At 35.4% G+C, this 14,277-nt stretch overlaps 1 protein-coding gene across 1 annotated transcript; it reads left to right on the top strand.

The window, feature by feature from the left end:
* Window positions 1-8,943: 8,943 nt before the first annotated feature.
* Window positions 8,944-10,041, top strand: HTR1F (5-hydroxytryptamine receptor 1F). Its single transcript, XM_054585297.1, has one exon. The coding sequence runs from the start codon at window positions 8,944-8,946 to the stop codon at window positions 10,039-10,041; it is 1,098 nt and encodes a 365-aa protein (XP_054441272.1).
* Window positions 10,042-14,277: the final 4,236 nt, after the last annotated feature.

Genomic DNA, 14,277 nt, shown 5'->3' on the forward strand with positions numbered 1-14,277 from the left:
TGGATCAAGAGTATGAAAGTTCTTTATTAAAACTTCAGAAGGGTTTAAGAGAGTGCCTAATAGAGCCTGTCAGCTGAACAAAAGGGCTTCTAAGAATCTTAGCGATATCATCCTACAGCCCTAATATCTCCTGCAAAATAGACAGAAGTCTGTCTTGGAAAATGATACATGTGGCATCTTGAGGCATGTTGTGACTTCCAATCAGATTCACAGGGAAATATGAAGTTAAGATAATTATACTAACTTGAACCAAAAGGGAAAGAATTCAAAATAAAACCATTTTCTATAGGCAAAAAGCAGTCTGAGAAGTCTACTTAGCTGCAAATCCAGACTGTTTCTCACAGAAAACACATGACCTGTCTGAGAGCAAAGTTAAGACAGGGGCTTCAAGAGTCACAGAATACAGTGGATGAGGCAACCAAATTATAGAGCAAAAGTGAACCTCTTAAGAAGATGTATTTCTAACCCTCCAAGTACAGTACCCTGGCATTTGTCTGAGTGAATTTCAGATTAGGGGCCACTATGTACCTCTCTATTCTCCTTATCTTTTTGAATGGGGATATCTATTACAGTTATGCTGTCCCTGATGTATCACTATATGTTGGGAAACAGAGCAACAGAGAACTTTTTTGTACCTCACAAACCTCTGAATCAAGAGGCACTGCAGCCTTAGAGAGACTCATCTGTTTTTTGATATCATGCAAAGCACAGTATTATGGACTCTGATACTGTGCCATGATTGGATGGTTTAGAGCACGCAGGAGAGAATGTGAATGTATTTTGAGCATGAGAAGAATGGAAATTATTGCAGCCAGTGGGAAATCTAAAGGAATGGTAATCCAAAGGATGAGAATAAGACTAGGTCAGAGTAGGATGGGAATCACAGATCACATCACCTAAGTTAGATAGGGGCTGAGTTGAAGGAAGATATGACAGAAAGGAAGGGGTATCCAAAGCCAAGAAGGCAGTTGAGTTGACAAATCTTAGTAGGGTATATCAAGAACCAGACAGAGTTCAAGAGACTTAAAAATTATATCCAACAGACAGTGATAACAAAATAGAGAAAGGAAATTTATACATATACATGAAAAATGTGAGCAATGCCTTTTGACTTTAGAAGTGTTGTAAAGTCTTTGTGAAGACCCACATTGCTCTCTGTAAGCAAGTCTTTACTGGTCTGAAGGAATTAAAGCAATTATTAACATTTTCCTTCCAAGCCCTCAAATGACTTTGTAAATTTGAAACTGCAATTCCAGGCTCTGAATGTAACTGCAATCTTTCTTTCTTTCTTTTTTTCTTTTTTTTTTTTTTCATCTTTGCACATTACCTGAGCCTACATTACACCCACTCTTTAACCTCATCAAGACCTCAAATTACCCATCCCTGGCCTGTTTCTTCACTGAATTCCCCTCTCCGATCTGCTCCTTTTTAAATCTACCATTGACCCAGCATCACCACCAACATCTTCCTTGGCCCCTGACCCCAGCCTACATCCCAGTCCCTAATCCAATCCTGAATCAATTCAATTATTTTTTGTTCCTCTGGTATAGAATTCCTAATTTTAGAGCCCAGATGGAGGATAAAAAGCCTAGATCAGTTTAATTCCAATGATCTGCTAAAGTTCTAATTTCAGCTACATCCTTAAGAGTTTTCTGTAATCTTTTTGCTTATGCTTTCTCCCTAGAGCAGTGGCACCATTCCCTCCAAGCCCTATCCGTCTACCTACACAACTCGGCCAAAGTGCAGCTCCTATCTGTCCTTTCACTTAACCTTCTTAAACGTTGCAATGACATTTTATTGCCTGGAAGAGAAAATCCAGCGTCCTTATCATAGCATGTCTTTCTAGTTACCGTAACTCACTTTTCTCCTCCAACCTTGGTGCTGATGTGCTTTTGCAGTACCCACATCAGACTACTTACTGCATATGTCTGAATGCATCCTGCCTTTTTATGCTTTGCTTTTGCTCATACCTTCCTCTAGCTGGAAAGGCTTTCAGTTTCACCTTGGTATGATTAATTCTTCTTCACCAGTAATCCTGGGACACTTAATACATACCTCCATAATGCCCTTATCAGATTGTATGACAGTATTATAAGTATGTTTAGCTGTTTCATAAACATGCTAGTATCCTAAAGACAAGAACAATGTGTTATTTAGCTGTTTTGTTTGAAAATAGGTTTGTTTACTTGTCTGGTGGGGTTTTTTGGGGGGTGGTATTTTTTCACACCCAGAAGATTAATCAGCACATAAATAGCACTCAGTAAATAGTTCTTAAAAAAAATAAATGGCAGAAGGGAATATAATAAGGACAGAGGGATGTCTCAGAATTGGAAAGGCAGAATAAAAAACTTAAAAATGCTATGAACACATTCCTACTATTATAATTTGCACATCAATTTATATATTTAGACCTGGTCATTATTGTAAACATTCCCAGAAAGAAATAAAGAGTTCATTCTATTGGTTGGATACCTGCCTCATTTGAACACATTCTTACTCTGTAACCTAATCATTATTTTACAGGAAAAAAAATACTTCATTGACTTCAATACTAGAACAGAGTTTATTAAGTAAAGTAACAAATTTCAGACAATAAAATGGTGATTAAGTGCATGGGTTTGTTCCATCAGTCAGTTATATCATTATTGTAGAAAAGTTCATTAAATCTGTATACTTCAGTTTTCTTATTAGTGGAATGGGAGAAAATAACTATAGCTACCTTATAGGTTAGCACTGACAATTGAGTGGGTTAGTATATATAAAGCAGTTAACAAAGTCCCTGGACAAGTAACCACTCAGAAAGGACAAGTATTTTTATTATTCTAATTGGAGCAGCCAACTTTGTAGATTCTCATGAGGTCTTGATAGAATTGAATGTTACTTTTTGTCTTTTTACAATGCCATTATTAAAACTATGTATGTATGACCCCCGTAGTTCTTTATAATCTAAGGTAAATTAAACTAAGAGTACATAGTTTAACATGGATGGGAATAATATAGTGGGACATTAAGAAAACAGACAACTGAATATAAATTAACATTAGGTTTTTAAAAATTTATATATGCAGAGGAGTAAATCTTGGAAAGTTTTTCTCTGTGTTATTATCAGGAAGGCTGCATATAATTGATGGGACTACAGGCTCTACTTAAAGAGTAATCCTGACAATTACTCATAAATACATTCAAAATATGGAATGCAATCTGTGTTCTAAGAGTAGGAGAAACTGGTAGGACATAGCCTATGTTCGGTAACCCAGAGGTGGTCCCTAGCACCACAAGGACTCACAGTGAGAATGTTAGATATAAAATAATATGAACAAATCTGATTAAAGACTATGTTGGAATTAATAATGGTACATGATTTATTGAAATTCTAATTGTAAGTGGCAAGAAAAATAAGACAAAAAGATAAAGAAACCCAATTGTTTTCCTATTTTCTTTGTGTTCTATCGGAAGATTAATTTTCTAAATTTAATAAAGAGAAGATTTCTTATAAACTACAATAGAATTTATGACACATTTTGATTTTTTCCCATAGTACTAAGTACTATTTTATTTAGCCTAATTTGAATGATACAATGTGGTGCTTAAAGAAATCAGTTGAATTATCAAATAATTCACTTATGTAAGCTGGTCCATTTCCCCACAGAATTGCTTTTTATTATGGAAACACACGTAGAAACTATTTTTAGTTTCTCTTTTTAATATTCTATTAAAATGCAATTTGAGAATTATCTCTTAAAGAGGCTCTTGTGCCAAAACTATTTATCAGGCAAACTAAAATAGAAAGTTATTTTTGCTTATAACATGGAAAATGGCAGCACTTTTAAATGAATTCTCATGACACTAAATGCTGTTGCAAAAGAATTAACCAATTAAGAAAATACTTAGCCTTTTTATTGAATATGTAATGCAAATTTTATTATGGGAGATCGGGGGTCAATTTGAGAGGAAGTTAGAAATTAATTCATCTACTATGTTCCTAAGATATCTAAATAGTTTTGGAATAAGCATTTCACCATCGACCATTGACCCTCTACCCCACCCCAGAGTTGCTTCCAAGGAAGATAGTTAAAAACTGTGAGATCCACTGATACTGAAAGCACATAACAAAGATTTTCATGACAGTTCTGATGGCGCCAATGGATCTATGCTCCAATATTGATTTAGGAAATATGGTCACATGGCATAGCTCTCATAACAGGCAGAAAAGAGCGGAAACAATGTGAGGATAAGGGGATTTAAAAGACCTAAAGCAGGAAAATGTCCAAGAGCTGTCCTGAGACCACAATAAAATAGGGAAACATCAGAAAAAAAGTTGGAGTAAGATCATTTATTTGAGACACTCCCAGAAATAAGTTGGGAATGTGAGGAAGAGAGATGCTGAGAGATTTGTACAGCAGAAATGTCAGAGCTGCTCTCCTTGGAGAGGAACTCAATGATGCTACAGCACTGAAAAGATTAAACAAATAGCTAAGGAACAGCCCCGTTGATTACCCACCACAAACCCAACTTCCAGGACCAACAGCATCACAATCACCTGGGCTTTTGTTAGAAATGCAAATCTGAGGGTCCTGCCCCAGATTTACTAAATCTCTAACTCCAGAGAGTGGAACCTAGTAATCTGTGTTTTAACAAGCCCTCCTGGTGATTCTGAAGCAAGATAAATTCCAGAACCACTAGTTTAGAATTGCAAAGGAAACTTTAGCCTCCCTTCTTTACCTGGAGTTTTCTTGCTTGACCTTTAAAAATAGGTAAGTGATGGTATAAATTACAACATAGATATACACACAGCAGAAATACCTATTTTCTGGGTAGCAAGTATTCTAATTCTTTCTGCCCCTCAACTTGCTTAGGAGCAAGCTATCAGAACCATCCTTCAATGAACATGAGAAAATAAAAATTAAATTTAGTAGTGGTAAACCAAATACAATATAATATTAAGTACACTGCACTGTGATGATTTAAAATATATATACACTTCATAGCAAGCACTTGATACAAAGATATCAGGTATTTTAAATTATCGTTCTGTGAGTTCCAACAAATGAAATATAACCATTTAAAATGAAAAGTACTTAAGGAATATGGAAGTGCAATTATTATTAGTTATAACTAAGAATATAGATTCAGGTTTCCATCTTCCCCCATCTCTTCCTAAAACATAGGTAGCTGCTAAAGAATTATTAAAGAAAGAGAGAAGGGTAGATGCAAAAAATTATTTTATAAAAGCAATTATACTCTGATTGCTTTTATTTGACTTCATAATTAAATAATAGCATGGACTGAAGTGAAAATCATAAACCATGTTTGGAAGATCTTCTTTCAAAAGTAAGATTACACGATTGTTATAAAGGTGACTTATAAAAAGAATAATTGTGATAGTTTGGCCAAGATGAAGGTGTACATAGATATGCTTCACTTCCTCACACAACCAAAGAAGGATAAAAACCAAATTAAAAAAATAAACACCCAGAGCTGCCAGAAAATCAAACTGTATGGAAGTCAGAAAACAAAGGAGTTAAAGAATAAACAATCATCCAGACTGGTAAGACAGGTAGAGACGGGAAGCCAGGGTGGAGAGGACCCGCAACAAGGTAGCTGGCAGACCAGGGTAGGAGAGGAGGCAGCTGGTAGACCTGGCAGTCCCACATTCATGAGCAGATAAGCTGGGGAGGAACTACTGTGGACTGAGAAAAATCGTGCAACCCAGGGTTCCAGCACAGGAAAATAAAGCCTCAAAACCTCTGGCTGTAAAAACTTGTGTGGGTTGCAGTGGTGGGAGAAACTCCCAGCCTCACAGGAGAGTCTGTTGGAGAGGCCCACAAGATCCTAGAACATATACAAGCCCACCCACCCAGGAATCAACACCTGAAATAGCACAATCCATTTTTTGGAAGTCAGGGAAGCGATGGAAAGTGGGGTGAAAGCTGAGCAAGTGAGCAAATGGCATTGTTCCCTCTCTGACCCCTCCTCCAAATACAGCACCAGAAGTGGGTTGCCTGGCCCTAACAAATACCTAAGTCTCCACCCTTTACAACGTAACAGATGAGCCAAACCACAACAACAAAAAAAAAACAGTTGTAAAATAAAGGCAGAAGGGAAGGCTATGGAAAGTGAAATCAAGAAAAATATACAGGGAACCAACAATGAAGGGAAGGAAACCAGGGCTCAAATTAACAATTTGGAACAAAAGGAAGACGTAACAGCCAACCAGGACAGAATGAAGAAACAAGGATTCAGAAAAATGAGGAGAGGCTTAGGAACCTCCAGGACAACTTCAAACATTCCAACATCTGAACCATAGGGGTGCCAGAAGGAAAAGAGGAAGAGCAAGAAATTGAAAACTTATTTGAAAAAATAATGAAGGAAAACTTCGCCAGTATGGTGAAGGAACTACACATGCAAGTCCAGGAAGCTCAGAGAGTCCCAAAGAAGCTAGGTCCAAGAAGACACGCACCAAGACACGTCAAAATTAAATCACCCAAGATTAAAGATAAGGAGAGAATCTTAAAAGCAGCAAGAGAAAAGGAGAGAGTTACCTACAAAGGAGTTCCCATAAGACTATCAGCTGATTTCTCTAAAGAAACCTTACAGGCAAGAAGAGACTGGAAAGAAGTACTCAAAGGCATGAAAGGCAAGGACCTGCATCCAAGATTCCTCTATCCAGCAAGCCATCATTTAGAATGGGAGGGCAGAAAAAGTGCTTCCCAGACAAGGTAAAACTAAAGGAGTTCAACATCACCAAGGCCTTACTGAATGAAATGTTAAAGGGACTTGTCTAAGAAGAAGAAGGGGATCAAGACGACACGCAGTAAAATGACAACAAACTCACAAACAAATGAACCTAAACCAGAACAAAAGCAAACGAAGCAAACGAGAACAGGGACAGAATCACAGAAATGGAGATCACGTGGAGGGTTGTCAGTGGGGAGGCAGAGGGAGAAGAATGGGTGAAGAAGGTACAGGGAATAAGAAGCATAATGGGCAGGCAAAAATACATGGGGACGGAGGGGAGGTTAAGAATAGTATAGGGAATGGAGAAGCCAAAGAACTTTTATGTACACCCCATGGACATGAACTAAGGGGGGAGGGAACGCTGGAGGGAGGGGTGTGCAGGGTGGAGGAGGATAAAGAGGACGAAAAAAAGGGACAACTGTAATAGCATGATCAATAAAATATATTTAAAAATGAATAAACACAAATAAGGAATTACTAAAGATAATATTGTATTCACAATATTTTTTAAAAGGTTTTATTTATTTATTTTTAGAGAGAGAGGACAAGAAAAAGAAAGGGAGGGAAACATCCCACCTAGGGACTGGGCCCACAACCCAGGCATGTGCCCTGACTGGAAACTGAATCAGCAACCTTTGGCTTAGCAGGACGACACTCAACCAGTTGAGCCATACCGGTCAGGGCAGTTTTCATGATCCTGAAGCCGAATGCAAATTCAGTTTTAAAAAGGAAGTGGAATTTAAACTGCTTTTTTAATATAATATGCTCTTCCTCAAACATCAAAGAGGTGGAGGGTACTTCAGGTGTGAGGAGGAAAGAAAGTGAAAACAGCAACGGAGACAAGAATGAGCAAAGAACGTGAAGATAGCAAAGAGAGGAACCGGACTGAAGAAGAGAGATTGTCAGTGCTCAGAATAGTGAGGAATAAGATCTTCCAGAAATTGGTATCCTTTGTCATTAACATTAAGACCCTAAAGCCAAGCAAGAGTGTTTGGATGCGATGCAATGTAACAGGCTATAGGGAATCGTTATTGAAAGGTTTGCAGGTGGGAGGAGGATAAAGAGGAGGAAAATAAGGGATAGCTGTAATAGCATAATCAATAAAATATAATGAAAAAAAGAAAAATTGCCATTTCAAGTTGTGTGTTATTTTGAGCTCTTCTTACTGTCAAGTTCATCTTGTTTAGTGAGTTACTATAATAATGGGAAGTATTGTCCATTTATTTGACTGTAGCTAATTTTATTTTATTTTAAACTAAACTATTTTTATCCACAAAAACTAGTAAACTTTCTGATATTTCCCTAACTTTGTAAAATAATCATGGAATGATAAGAGATACTAAAAATATTTTATTTTCCTTTTTATAACCTTTATATCATGACATAAAATACATGAAAATTTCCTTCAGTCTTCTTAAACTCAATCATAATGTTCTCAGTGTAACTTTGAATTTAGTATAAAATTGTTTATGTCTTAAATACTGCCTTTAAAATAATATTTTCTTATATAATGCATAAATAAATATTAATGACATGTGTTTTTAATTTTTTTCTGCTGCAGATAAAGAAAATTGTAGCTCAGATTAATATAGTTTTTTAAATCAATTTTACAATGGTAGAAATTTTACTGAGTAATAATTTAGTTTACTCATAAGATTGCTTTATTTGAGATGTATTTTAAGAAATGTTTTCAAAGTTGTTATTTGTTACTGTTCTTATTGGTTTCTTAATTTAAATTAAAAATGAAAAGAAAATCTGCATTTTCAACTCATTTTTTTAATCCATAGAATATCCTGAAAAAACATGCACATACACTTTTTTAAAAATTACTCTAAAAAAAGAGAAAAATCTTTTTAAAAAATTTTATTGTATATAAAATTTTCCTCTTCCACTTCCAACCTACCAGTCCCCCAACCCCCGGGCCCTTTAATCACTACACTGTTGTCCTTGACCATGAGTTCTTTATTTTTCTTTTTTGGCTCGGTCCCTCCATCCCTCACCCCCAGAGCTGTCAGCCTGCTCTCCATCTATGAGTCTGCCTCTATCTTGTTAGTTTAGTTAATTTGTTAGATTCTATGTATGAATGAAATCATGTGGTATTTGTCTTTCTCTGACTGGCTTATAAAGCCTTCTCTGAACTGCTTTTCTTCTTCTTTGTTACAGGTATCCATTCTTCAGTTATATTAATCTTTTAAAATAAAGAAAATGGACTTCTTTAACTCATCTGATCAAAATTTGACCTCAAAAGAACTATTACACAGAATGCCATCCAAGATTCTGGTGTCCCTCACTCTTTCCAGCCTAGCGCTGATGACAACGACGATCAACTCCCTTGTGATCACCGCAATTATTGTGACCAGGAAGCTGCACCACCCAGCCAACTATTTAATTTGCTCTCTGGCAGTCACAGATTTTCTTGTAGCTGTCCTGGTGATGCCTTTCAGTATTGTGTATATTGTGAGAGAGAGCTGGATTATGGGACAAGTGGTCTGTGACATTTGGCTGAGCGTTGACATTACATGCTGCACTTGCTCCATCTTGCATCTCTCTGCTATAGCTTTGGATCGGTATCGGGCAATCACAGATGCTGTCAAGTATGCCAGGAAAAGGACTCCCAAGCATACTGGCATTATGATTACAGTAGTTTGGATTATATCTATTTTTATCTCTATGCCTCCTCTGTTCTGGAGGCACCAAGGAAACAGTCGAGATGATGAGTGCATCATCAAACATGACCACATTGTTTCCACTATTTACTCAACTTTTGGAGCTTTCTACATCCCATTGGCATTGATCTTGATCCTCTACTACAAAATATATAAAGCAGCAAAGACATTATACCACAAGAGACAAGCTAGTAGGATTGTCAAGGAGGAACTAAATGGTCAAGTTCTTTCGGAGAGTGGTGAGAAAAGCACCAGACTGGTGTCCACCCACTACATGCTAGAAAAGTCTTTATCTGATCCAACTGACTTTGATAGAATTCATAGCACAGTGAAATGTCCCAGGTCTGAATTCAAACATGAGAAATCTTGGAGAAGGCAAAGGATCTCTGGCACAAGAGAACGTAAAGCAGCCACTACCCTGGGATTAATTTTGGGTGCATTTGTAATATGCTGGCTTCCTTTTTTTGTAAAAGAATTGGTTGTTAATGTCTGTGAAAAGTGTAAAATTTCTGAAGAAATGTCAAATTTTTTGACATGGCTTGGATATCTCAATTCCCTTATAAATCCACTGATTTATACAATCTTTAATGAAGATTTCAAGAGAGCATTCCAAAAACTTGTGCGATGCCGATGTTAGTTTTAAAAAGTTTATTATTAAAGCTTAGGTTTTGTTTTTTTGAAGTGAGGTAACTAAAAGAATGCTAAATAATAACACATTTAAACTTATTATTTTAGCAATAAGGAAGGGAGAAGAAGCTAACAGGGACTCTTGCTTAGTATGACTGGAAGAAATGTAAAAGTCAGAGACTGATAATGTTTTTGTATATAGATAGTAAAGAGTAATCAAAGTGAGTTAGGCACTGCAAAATAATTTTAGATACTGACCTTGTGCATATTTAACATTTTTTGTTTAATATAAATTCCTAGAAGAATATTTTCTTAACTATTATTGACAATTGAAATCAAAGCCTTACCCTAGTAACAATAAGTCAAAGGGGAAGTGGGGGCGGTCAGAGGAGGGGGGTATTACACTTAAACACATTTATTTAGGAATCAAATTTTAGGCATTAAGTACTCTAGGCTACCCACCTTAGTTATTATACTCCTAATGTCTTTTAAGAACGTAAAGTATATTTCATTTCTGTTCATGTTAATAAGCTCATCTTTTAACTAAAATATTCATGATGCTTTGTACCTCAGCAGCTCCATATCTTCGATTTAAGCAGTAGCTCCCTTTTATTAGAGAGTATGTGATAGAAACTCTTACAACTTTCCATTGACTTCAAAAATTTCTAGTTTTCCAATTGGTGGAAATGAATAGAAAGAGACTCATTATAATAGATGTATATATATGTATACATATAAAACAATAATTATATCTCTGTATATATCTCCCAATTAGTCATTCTACTAGTTCAGTGAGCCAAAACAATTTTATAATTTTCTCTTCCATATTTATATAAGGATTTGAAAACAAAAGAAAAGATCATAAACCACCTTTGGAAGGCCTGTCATCAACCAAGATCATCTGAAAAACAACACACTTTTTTTAAGCTGCACCATTATGTGTATTCTAAACATTATTTCTTCATAGGGTGCTTGAAGTGCATTACATTTTTTATTTCTTTACAAACATATTACTCTCAATCTAACAAAAATTTACAGAGTTCTTATTTTATATAAGGTATTGAGATATGCTATATAGAAAATACAAAGAACAATAAAATAGAGTTTAATCTCTTATGTTTACAATCTAAAAGGTAGAACAAAAAAATTAACACTATAATAGAAAAGAAAGAACTAAGATCTGTCATGGACGTTGTTTACATAATTATAAAGGTTCAAATTTAAAAATTGTCACTTCTAATTGAGGAAAATATCATAAAAACATATCTAAAATATTAATAAATTTTGGTAAAAGAAATGAATGGTGGCAGGTGGCAGAAAGACCAGGAATTCAGACTGTATCCTACAGGTATTTGGTAGGGCATTTTCATGAAACATTAATGAGTTTGGCAACTATTTAAAACAGAAGAAAAAGAAGAGATTAAAAGAGAAATTGGCCATTATTGTGGCTGATTCTGAATGTCAGAAAAAGCAGTTTACTGTCAATTTGGTTGCTGTCTGTCAATGAGTGGTCACTGGTAATTTTTAAGTAAAATATATCTATGTATCTGTATGGATTTACGTTAATAAGGTACTGGGAGATAATGACTTCTTGTTAGAAAACAACTCATAATTCCAGGCAAGAGGTGATGAAGTCTTGAACTTGATCTTTGGCAATGAAAATGCAAAAGAAGAAACAGATGAGAGATAGAATGGAGGTAGAATCTACAGGATATCGCAAATATGTTAATAAGCAGGCACACAGATGAACGGACATGAGTCAGATAACTTGTCCTCAACTGAAATGAGAAACTCAAAAAAAGGGCCCTAGTGGTGAAAAGATAACTTCTCTTTGGGGTATATTAAGCACATAGAGACCCACCAAAGCTCATAGTCACTGTGGAACATTCTGGCCCAAGAAAAACTAACAGGTGAGTCTTACCTAAAGCTCTTTTGTACCTCTCAGAGCCCCTATGCTGTGTTGACAATTCAAAGCCTGCTGTAGTCCCTATCATTCTCTGCTTATTTCTCTTTCCTCTTCACACAAAAATTTGATTGTGATTAATTCATCAAAGGCCTTGCTAAAGTTAAATAATCTGTTAAACTGATTAATTTACAGCCACCTCAGAAATTTATATATTTATATGGGGGAAATCTAAGAGACACAGCCCATCGACCCAAAGGAACAAATCTCAAGCAAGGTCATATTCATCCAAATACATATACTACCTTCTACTCTGAGTTGGACTGACACTCAAATCTAAGGAAACAATACTGTAAGTGACAAAGAAGTCAAATCCCCCTTCAAGTTCATTATTTATGTGTATATAGAGCATTTTTTTAATCCGAAGTGGCCATTACACATTACAGTAATTATTGCTTCATCCATGTGTTTCCCCCACATGCTGGAGGTACAGGTCATGCCCTTTCTCATGAACAAATATGACTGATTTCTTTTTTAATATCTTTAAATAGGACTTAACATAGGACTAATAATTGGCAATTTGCACTTTCTTTGAAATTTACTGAAAACAGGTTACACATGACATGATATATACTTCCCTTAATGCATAGGATTTATGTAATGAAATAAAATTTCAATGAAAATTTCCAAGTTATGAAGTCAATGATTTTTACAAAAAAGTATATTTTCACACCAATAACAAATGTAATAATTAATATTGTATATAATTCAACTGATAAGGTAGTGGAAAAACTTGTAAATATCATAAAAAGTGGTTAAATATTAGATGATGAAGGTTAACTTCCTGCTACAATTTTAAGTATATCAGCACCAAAAAAGTAAGTACAGATTTTATTTTTGTTCTGCTTCTTCTAAACATTTTCAAATGAAGGATGTGTGAAAGGCAGGGACAAAACACCAAATACAGAGATAAGAGGTCAAAAAACTGAATACTGAATTCAACCCACTATTCTGTATCTTTCAGCATAATTATGTACAAATCATGTTTGAAAACCCACTTATGTTTATGAAATAATGTCTTATAAAACTGGTGTAAGATTATGGATCACCTACCTTCATTGTTTGTTTGTTTTGTTTCACAATAAACCCATGAGGTCAAATTCATAACATAAACAGATTATCCAGGTACTGGCAGTTGAGAGATAGCTCTTATGTGAGGCCATTTCTCATTTGAATCTTCAACACCAACCTTTCTTTCCCAGTTCTGGTGAACTTGATTTCCTCCCCCCAGCCCCAAGGTGTGCTCTAGGGAATGCATGTTTCCTGCTTGCAAGTGAGGAAAACTTCTTTGGGGCCTAGTTTCACAGTCTTGATATTGGTTTTGTCAGTCGCCTTAGCAGAGCATAATCCTCATATGCACAGGATCAACCTTAAACTTGCCCCTCTATATCCAAGAGTTTTGTGTTAAAAAGAAATGGACCATTAATTGGAAACCAATTATTGAGAAATGTATTGACTTTCTCCACCAAATATTATGAAAGTTGGGGTAGTCATATGCTTTTTGCGGACATGCTTTCATCTACTACAGAGTTTCCTCATGAATTTATACAAGACCTTTTTTTTGACTTACAGTCAGAGAATCAAATTTACTGTATTGCGGTAGAAAAAAAAAACTTGAAGGATTTTTTTTCTTATTCTAAAGTTCTTCGAAATTAATCCTGCTCAATTCAAAATGTGTCTGCTTAATTTGTTTCAGAAAATATGTGTTTCTAATATGCTCCTAATATATCCACAATGATTATATTCACACCTTTATTTTGCTAGAAAATATTTCTAAAGGCAAGTTAATATTTCTGTCATGAATAAAAGAAATGTTTTCTTATGACATTGTTATTATTTTTCTTGGTCTTGTGAATCAATATGCTTTCTCCCATTATGTAAAATGAGAGACCTATCAGGAGAAATATTTTCCAATATTATCATAAATGTTTGGTTAGCTCTGGCCAGTGTGACTCAATTGGTTGAATCATTGTCCCATAACAAAAAGATTGGGAGTTCAATCCCCAGTCACAGCACATACCTAGGTTTTGGGTTTGATACTTGATCTATCCACATACAATCCCTGGTAGAAAAACATAGGAGAGGCAACCAAATGATGCTTCTCTCTCGCATCGATGTTTTTCTCTCTTTCTTCTTCTCTCTCTAAAAGCAATGAAAAAATGTCCTCAGGTGAGGATAAGTAAATAAATAAATAAATATGTTTGGTTATTGATATGGAATATTTTCTTTGTATAAAACATGACAGTACTTAAAATCCACTTAGAAAAATAAAAGCTTTAAAAG

This window comes from Pteronotus mesoamericanus, unplaced genomic scaffold (assembly GCF_021234165.1).
Source record: "Pteronotus mesoamericanus isolate MK-2021 breed Mesoamerican mustached bat unplaced genomic scaffold, CSHL_Meso_final contig_82, whole genome shotgun sequence".
Classification (NCBI taxonomy): Eukaryota; Metazoa; Chordata; class Mammalia; order Chiroptera; family Mormoopidae; genus Pteronotus; species Pteronotus mesoamericanus.

Bases quoted from the DNA above. Each gene is read 5' to 3' on its own strand.
- HTR1F (XM_054585297.1), top strand. From the start codon at position 8,944: ATGGACTTCTTTAACTCATCTGATCAAAATTTGACCTCAAAAGAACTA.